General features: G+C 41.2%; 1 protein-coding gene across 1 annotated transcript in view; it reads left to right on the top strand.

Annotated features, from left to right (window-relative positions):
* Positions 1–8,048: 8,048 nt before the first annotated feature.
* The window catches only part of LOC310866115 (voltage-gated delayed rectifier potassium channel KCNH1), a gene marked incomplete at both ends in the record, with an annotated part of 49,163 nt that continues 48,389 nt past the window's right edge, over positions 8,049–8,822 (top strand). Inside the window, one exon of the mRNA XM_083775473.1 lies at positions 8,049–8,121. Coding sequence (XP_083631599.1) covers positions 8,049–8,121 — 73 coding nt within the window. The remainder of the gene's footprint in view (positions 8,122–8,822) is intronic.

Below are 8,822 nucleotides of genomic sequence, written 5' to 3'. Positions count from 1 at the left end.
AAGGCTGGGAGGAGCAAAGATCAGTGGAGGAGGGGTCAACGTCAGTCTCATAATAATGAATTGACAGATGTTCTTATTAATATAGAAATGTCTCGAGTCATGAGTCTATAGAGAAATGATCGCTTTCGCAAATAATTATGTTAAATTCGGAGTGTTTGTGTAAAGTTGTGCTATAGTAGGACAGCCTGGGTGCGACTGCGACACTTAATTTAATTGAATTAGAAAAATGAGTCAGGCAAAGATAAGATTTCTCAAAAACTGCAGACTAATTAACTTATCTTTAATACTTAGTTACTTACTTAATACTTGAGTGACGTTGCATAATTATGAAAGATAGATACGGTTAAAACAAGGCTCCAGACCTCAGTTCAGTTCAGTTCAGTTCAGTTTATTTTCGGAAGGAGGACATACATTCATACATTGCACACAGTTTCCATCTTTTTTTTTTTTTTTTTCTTCTTTTTTTAAATTATTATTATTTATTTTTTATAGTGTCCATAGGTCATGTCCTGTCCGTTCCGAAAAAGGGTTAGGGAGAAGCCATAGGCTTGTCGGGCCCTACCCCTGGAGTCCATTTGTGCACGTGTAGCAGACCGTGCCTGCTTACACAGTGCATACATACATTCATGCTGTCCTTATGTATGTACATTTATCTACACACATTCATATATATATATATATGTACATATATACATACACATATATATATATATACATATATATACACATACATACATACTAATAACAACTGTAAATAATAATAATGACAGTAGCAACAATAACAACAATGATAATAATGGTATAATATATATATAATATATAACACACAAGCAACATATAATAATATATTATATATACATATGTGGTGTGGTTTACCAATAGTGGTCCACTCATAATATGTGATATGGTTTGACTATGTTTATATATTTCATAATGTATGGTATAGTATAGTAATAAGAATATATAATTATACAGTACAGTACGTCATAGTTCCCTTTTTGTAATGCCATTAGTACTCTTCGCTTCTGTATTTATCGAAGATAGTTTTTTTGACTCTAGTCTTGAATTGGTTTATGTTTCCACAGTGCTTTAGTTCATCCTCCAGCTCATTCCACAGTGTGACTCCGTAAGATGAGATGCTCCTTGTTTTTAAGTTTGTGCGCATCACAGGTTTCTTGAAGTTCAGTGGTCCTCTAAGGTTGTATCCTTAGAGGACCACTGAACCTCCCAAAACAAACTGGTCAGGCTCCTACTTGGCCTCACCCCCCGAACCCACCTCACCCCTGCCCACTTTGACAGGCTGGGATGGCTTAGGGTCGTCGACAGAGTACAGCATCTTGCAATGGGTCTGGTCCACAAGATTCGATACACCACCAAGATACCCATGTACCTGTCTAAATACTTCCTTAATGTAAACGAAGTCCACACCCACAACACCAGAGGGAGTGCAACAAACCATGTACAACCCAGATTCGGCACAAACAAGGGACTAAATTATTTTCGCTCCTATGCCACCAAAATGTGGAACGCCCTACCAACAGTCATTAAGACATGTGAATCCCTTGACTCCTTCAAAACCGCTCTCAAAGGGCACCTACGGATGGCTGCAATTCGAAACTGGCCTCTGTAAAATCTGAATCCCCCCCACCCCCCCCACCCCATTTTCCCTCACTGTATATTGTATCTTTTCCCTTTTTTGCTTCCCATATGATGAATTTAGCTACATAGAAATGTCTATTTGTATGTCTCTAAATGTTTGTATGTCTTTAAATGTTTTGATGAATTGAACAATGTGGACCCTGTTGTAAACAAGTGTAATGCTTAATTGGGTCGTCCACTCACAGTTGACAGTCTTTGTATTGAGTTTGTGCTTAAAATGTACTGTAAATTCTACAAACTGTTAATAAATATTTCAATCAATTTCAATCAAAGTCCTACAACTTTTACCCGTCGTTGACGGTAGATGGCGCTTTAGTCAAACTCACCCATTTCGACTGTTTTGACCCCTAACATGTGCCGTAGAGGCGTAGAGTCTAGACGTCACTGACCCCGGAAGTGTTTTTAGACGCACGATCGGGCATTTCATTTGGAATTATATAGTCGCCTGTCATTGAATGGAAATAGAAGTTGCTCATATTGAGAAAACTTAATCGGGTCAAATTGTAAGGTAAGGAACCGTTATGTGGTTTGTTTCCCAATTCCACTATAGTATAGTGCCGAATGGTAGCGGTCGGAGATGTCCTTGGCCAGGACAGCTATCAGCTATAGGGCTATGGTTTGATTGATTGATTGATTGATTGAAATATTTATTAACAGTTTGTAGAATTTACAGTACATTTTAAGCACAAACTCAATACAAAGACTGTCAACTGTGAGTGGACGACCCAATTAAGCATTACACTTGTTTACAACAGGGTCCACATTGTTCAATTCATCAAAACATTTAAAGACATACAAACATTTAGAGACATACAAATAGACATTTCTATGTAGCTAAAGAACAGAACAGGAATTCATCATATGGGAAGCAAAAAAGGGAAAAGATACAATATACAGTGAGGGGAAATGGGGGGGGTGGGGTGGGGGGGATTCAGATTTTACAGAGGCCAGTTTTGAATTGCAGCCATCCGTAGGTGCCCTTTGAGAGCGGTTTTGAAGGAGTCAAGGGATTCACATGTCTTAATGACTGTTGGTAGGGCGTTCCACATTTTGGTGGCATAGGAGCGAAAATAATTTAGTCCCTTGTTTGTGCCGAATCTGGGTTGTACATGGTTTGTTGCACTCCCTCTGGTGTTGTGGGTGTGGACTTCGTTTACATTAAGGAAGTATTTAGACAGGTACATGGGTATCTTGGTGGTGTATCGAATCTTGTGGACCAGACCCATTGCAAGATGCTGTACTCTGTCGACGACCCTAAGCCATCCCAGCCTGTCAAAGTGGGCAGGGGTGAGGTGGGTTCGGGGGGTGAGGCCAAGTAGGAGCCTGACCAGTTTGTTTTGGGAGGTCTGGAGCCTTGTTTTGAGGGCCTTTGAGGTGCTGTGGTACCAAGAGGTGGATGCATAGTCAAAGAAACCTTGTACAAGGGCTTAAGGTCTTCAAGGTGTTTTTGCTGACCAGTGAGGAGATCCTGTAAAGGAATCTTGTTCTTTGATTGACTTTTTTGATTATGTTGGTGTCCATTTTATCACCGGAAAGATTGGCCTCCAGGATGGAACCTAGGTAGGTAATTTGATCTTTTTGTGTGATAATATTGTCACCCACTCTAACCAAGAAGCCATCTGCCTTGCTGAGTTTACTATTTGATCCGAAGAGGATGGATTCTGTTTTTCCCAGGTGTAAGGATAGTTTGTTATCAGCGAGCCAGGTGCAGATTCTACCGAGTTCTGTTTTAATAACAGTGTCACTGATGACAGATTTCCAGAGTTAAATGTTTAGTTGTCTGTACCACAGACCTTTTTATTATTGTTTTGAATTTGAACATATATCATAGCATGGGACTCTGGGAGTGAGTCCCATGCTATGAGTACATTTCAAGCACAACTCAATACAAAGACTTAACTGAGTGGACGACCCAATAAAGCATTACACTTGTTTACAAGAGGGTCCACCTTGTTGAATTCATCAAAACATTTAGAGACGTACAAATATAGATCTATCCTACTATAAATGTTTCCCCACCTACCCCCGCAGGGAGTGTGCAGTGCTGGAGAATCGAGGGACCGACTCGAATCGAGTCCCCCGATTCTCCAGAACCACCACAATGGGCCAATTCCTCTCACCTGTGCAATTTCCAGCCTCTGCCCCAGCCATTTGATTGCACTCTTCAGACAACAGGCAGGCAGGCAGACAGACAAATACAGAGATCTCCATCCATGTGGGACACACAGACAGTTAAAATGGGTGCTATGACAACGGGTATTGATACTACAGAGATCTCCATATACAGTATGGGCACAAAAGGGACACAGCCAGATAGTTAAAACGGGTGCTATGACAAGTTGACAAGGGTTATTATTAGGTTCCCAAGTTGCATCGTTCTCAAGTAGGCCGGTAGCTGATGGGCACGTACAGGTCTAGTATAGCCAAAGAACAGAACAGGAATTCAACATAAAGGAGGTAAAAAGGGGGTGGGGGGGAGATAGCATCTACGGTAAGTTGCTTACGACCAGGTGGGCACGGGGGATAGGTGGGCGCCACCAAGTTAGTGGGCAGTGCACCCCCTTAAAGGGATAGTTCAGATTTTTTTTAACTTAAGTTGTATGAAATACTTGCCATTAATATAGTGGTTGCAACTGTATTAATTGATTGCCCGAGTCCCGTGGTGGGAGTTCTGCTCTGGTTTTAGTGAATATTAAGTACTTCCGGTCATTTTGTGGGGGGCACTGGGGCCACGCAGTAAAAGTAAATTAATCCACAAAACGAACGTAATTTATTAGCGTGACTTTCGTTCAACTTTGACCCCTCTATCACATGGAACTATTTTTTGGGCGTAGTGATATGGACACAAAAAACATAGTTCTGGGTGATAGAGGGGTAAAAAAAGAACGAAAGTTGCACTAATATTTTAGAAATGGGTCAACAATACAAATGACGTTAGTTTTGTGGATTACTTTACTTTCACTGCGTGGCCCCCAGTGCCCCCCACAAAATGACTGGAACTACTTGATATTTCACCAAAACCAGAGCAGAACTCCCACCATGGGACTCGGGCAATCAATTAATACAGTTGCAACCACTATATTAATGGCAAGTATTTCATACAACTTAAGTTCAAAAAATCTGAACTATCCCTTTAAAGTAAAAGGGGGTTAAAGTATACATGATTAGAACATGCTTAAACATTCAACCATTTAAGGTCTAATATTAGGGTATAAGAAGTTGAAGGATAAAATTACCGGTAAGTCTGATAATGTACCGTGCATGTTCACATCATGTATAGGCCTGTACTTTTAACATAAGACCATTTTTCAAAATTGTAACATTTGATCTGACAAAATACTACCAATGTTACCTGTACACCGTGATTCCACCGGGGCCCTCTGATTCCCAAACGACCTCCATTGCAGCACATCATATTGTAGGTACACACTCACCAAACCTGGGGTCAGCTCCTCTTTGTCATGTCAAATCCATTTTCAAAGTTATGTCAGAAAACATGTCCTATAGATTCACACAGACGCGCTCTCTTTATGCAGCGGCCGGCATTTCACAGCAGCTAGTTGTACTGCCTGACTAAACACATGTAAACTTATTCAGTGAAGCAGGTATGGGGCACACTACATTGTCAGGTGTGAGTAATTATACTCCACCCAACTACAAAGCACCTGGCAATTTGTGTTCCCCATGTATGGAATATCAGGCAGCTATATTCTATAGGTCGAGACTCGATACGTACATCTGCAGAATAACCTCAACATGACAATGAAGGTTCAATGTTGTCCACATGCATTTAGCTATACCACTTGATCCTCACTCATGGTCAGGTACCCTTAAAGTGTAATTTGGTCACATTGTGTACACTAAGAGTTCCAAATTGATCAATGTCTGAGGAAACCAGAACAAAATAATACTGTACTCGTAACTGTACGCAAGTTGTAACGATACAGAAACCTGTAACACTGATTTTACTGTCTATAATTTGCTATTTGGTGGCAAATTATTATCACTCAAAAGTCATTACTGTGACCTGTCTTTCCAGACATCCATCATCATGTTTCTGACCATGGCATTATTGCGGAAAGGTGTCCCGGGGAAACAGTGGATTGGAAAGTACCGTCGTTTTCGACCCATCACATGGCAGATGAAACGCAACATGGTGGCGCAGTTGGAGCGCGAGGCTGAGAACGAGTACTGGATCAGCAGGCCGTACATGACTCGGGAGCAGGAGTTTGGCCATGCTGCTGAGCGGAGAGCACAAAGGTGGAATAACATCAGGGAGAATAACTTCCGCAGGAACTTTCCCGAACACAAGTACATCACAGACCACTTGGGTCATCTGAACACTACCAAAACATGGTCAAGTTAACTGCTCAGTTGTGACATACTTTATATCCTGTGTCATGAGTGACTGTGTAACTTATGTATGTAGGCAATCTCTGTTTTGTATGCCGATTAATGCTGCAGTGGGTCTCTTAAAAGTATCTTGCTGATTTATGAACCAAATCCAGACTATATTAATTCTGTCACACAGAAAAGGGGAGTTGTTTGACCAACATTTCACTGTCCCATAAGAAACACTAGTCATGCAGACAGGTTCTTTTTTATTAATATGTAAAGTAGTTTGGACTGGCTTGCTTGTATCAGCCAAGCGACAAGTATATTTTACTGTTTAAAATGTGCTAGACCCCTGGGAGCTGGATTGCTGAAATTCATAATAAATTGCCATATCATAAAAACATAAGCAATCATGTCAGCTGTGTCATTTGTTCATTGTGTGTTCATAGTGTCAATGTGAAACAATCTGGCAGTGACCAACTGACCATACATGATTTACATTGCAATGCACGCTATACATGTTTATTTTATTAATATCTTGTCTTTAAAGTGAATTATTTGTAGATTTAATACATTTTATATTAAATGCTCGCTGTTATGGAATAGCAGGCATAGCATTCATTGTATGAGTTGATGCCTTTTCAATGGTTCAAAAAAGTGAAAGAAATATATTGTAAAAGCACCCAAATAATTATACTAATGGTATTGACAGACAAGACCGTCGCATAGATAATGCATAGTGTGGTTTAGTGATCACACTTTAAAAAGTGGGGTGTTATTTTCTTACATAAGTGTCCCCTGGGCCCTGAATCTTTTACCATTACAGCAACCGGCATATTAAGCTACACATTGGTGGAAATGGAACAAATTCTGTTTGTAGGGTACTATATTTTCTTGTTAATCAAATATGTATAGGATACAGTCTACCTTCAATCAGTATAGTCCACCAATTTACCGGACTTTTATAAGCTATATAATATTCACTATAGCTTATCATACAATATGCCTAATTCGAAATACTGTAAATTATTAAATTACTCGTTCCCACAAATGGGAACAAGAGACGCCATACAGTCTAAATACTATTTAATGCACTTGAACTGGATTGCCAATCAATGTCGTCTTATACAATGACAATAATATTCTTCTGATTCTGATCAAATGCGAGAAATTCTCCATATATATGTCGCAGAGTCAGACTCGAAGTCCAGAAGAGAGTGGCAGGATGGATATAGTTTCCTCGCCATCTCAAAGCATGCATTTCGCAATTCAGGCTTCAGCCCCATCTTTCTTCAGTATAGCCTACTGTACGTCGTTGTGGGACGCGAGTCGTGATCGAACGATGGCTGCATGCCTGCGTGTGTTGGCTGGCTCCCTCCCTCCCAGTCACCACACCACCCACCCACCCCACCCGTTTGTTAGCTGGGCTGGGACATTACGGTTTCTGTCAGTGACCGACCAGCCTCGCTCTCTTTCTCTTTAGACTCTTGAATGTTTTTCCCATGGGATAAATAAGAACATGATGTTGTCTTTAGCCTGTCTGTCTTGGGAGTTGAAGCTCTGGGCTTTACATGGTCCACCGGCCACCGCTATTGGCCAAAATGCGTCGTTGACCATTGACACCGAGTCGACCAATGGTGGTCAGGTGCGGGTGATTAATTATTTTGTCGCATTCACATTTCACACAGTGCATTAGCTGGGACGCGTGTTAATTAAGTGTAGTGTTGTCGCATGGCCAGCAGATGGACCCGTAAGCATATTGTATTGTATTAACTCGTCAGAATCTGGTCCCACGGCCCCTCCTTCCTCCTAAACTCCCATGCGCGTCCATGCTGATGTGCGCTCACGCGTTGTTTTCCTTCCCCGAGATGCGCAGGGATGCTCTTGCACCGTATACCACATCCATCCCAGCACACAACCCTCCCCAACTACCCGCATCACGTCTCAAAAGAGGGGAGACCATGAAGAGAGACGTCTGGAGCAGCGCTACGCCCCTGGATAGAAGATCTCCCTCCTTATCCATGCACCCACGGAGCACTGAGTGAAGCGACAGGATGGCAGGGGGTCGCAGAGGACTTGTGGCCCCTCAGAACACTTTTTTGGAGAATATTGTCAGGCGATCGAACGGTAAGGATTAGATGGAGTTCTGTAGTCTACATTAAAACTTACAACAAAGACAGCAGCATCCAGTCCATTTTTAGAAACGATTATCAAACATTTCTAATACTATACGAATCTAGCTTAAACAGACAATTAATTAAGCATCGGAGTTGCAAGTATTGGGCAGTTGTGATCAGATGGCCACCAGCCCCTTTGTGAAGTTATCTTTCTGTGTTTATGTTTACGTACTGTATGTTCTACCTACTCCTCAGTCGTAAGCATACCCCAAATATTGGTTTCAGAATATCAATATTCGTATTGTGTAATAGCCTACAGTTGGAAAATGTAGACTGTAGCATGGGATTTCTGGTGAATGAAGGAAAAGTCTAGGCTAAACATCAGTGCAGTGCGTGTGTGTGTGTGTGTGTGTGTGTGTGTGTGTGTGTGTGTGTGTGTTTTCTCTCATCCTGCAAAGTGCATATGTTGCATTTACAATATCTGTCTACTGATGCCTTGGTGGGAATTGAACCCCTATAATGCAAGCTCAGACACAACTGATCTGTTGTAAGAGATTGTTTCCATGCATAATGCTCTCTTGGTTGGTCTCTCTAAACTAGATACAGTAGACTATCTTCATAATTCTCGATTTTGTTTGAATTCAGACAAAAGCCTAAATTGTATAACCTGACTATGCTTACTGCAGGCAATATAAAATAAATAATTCAGTT

The sequence above is a fragment of the Protomyctophum parallelum genome (assembly GCF_964188405.1).
Source record: "Protomyctophum parallelum genome assembly, chromosome: 10".
In the NCBI taxonomy this organism is placed as follows: domain Eukaryota; kingdom Metazoa; phylum Chordata; class Actinopteri; order Myctophiformes; family Myctophidae; genus Protomyctophum; species Protomyctophum parallelum.
This window is presented reverse-complemented; position numbering and strand designations above follow the sequence as displayed.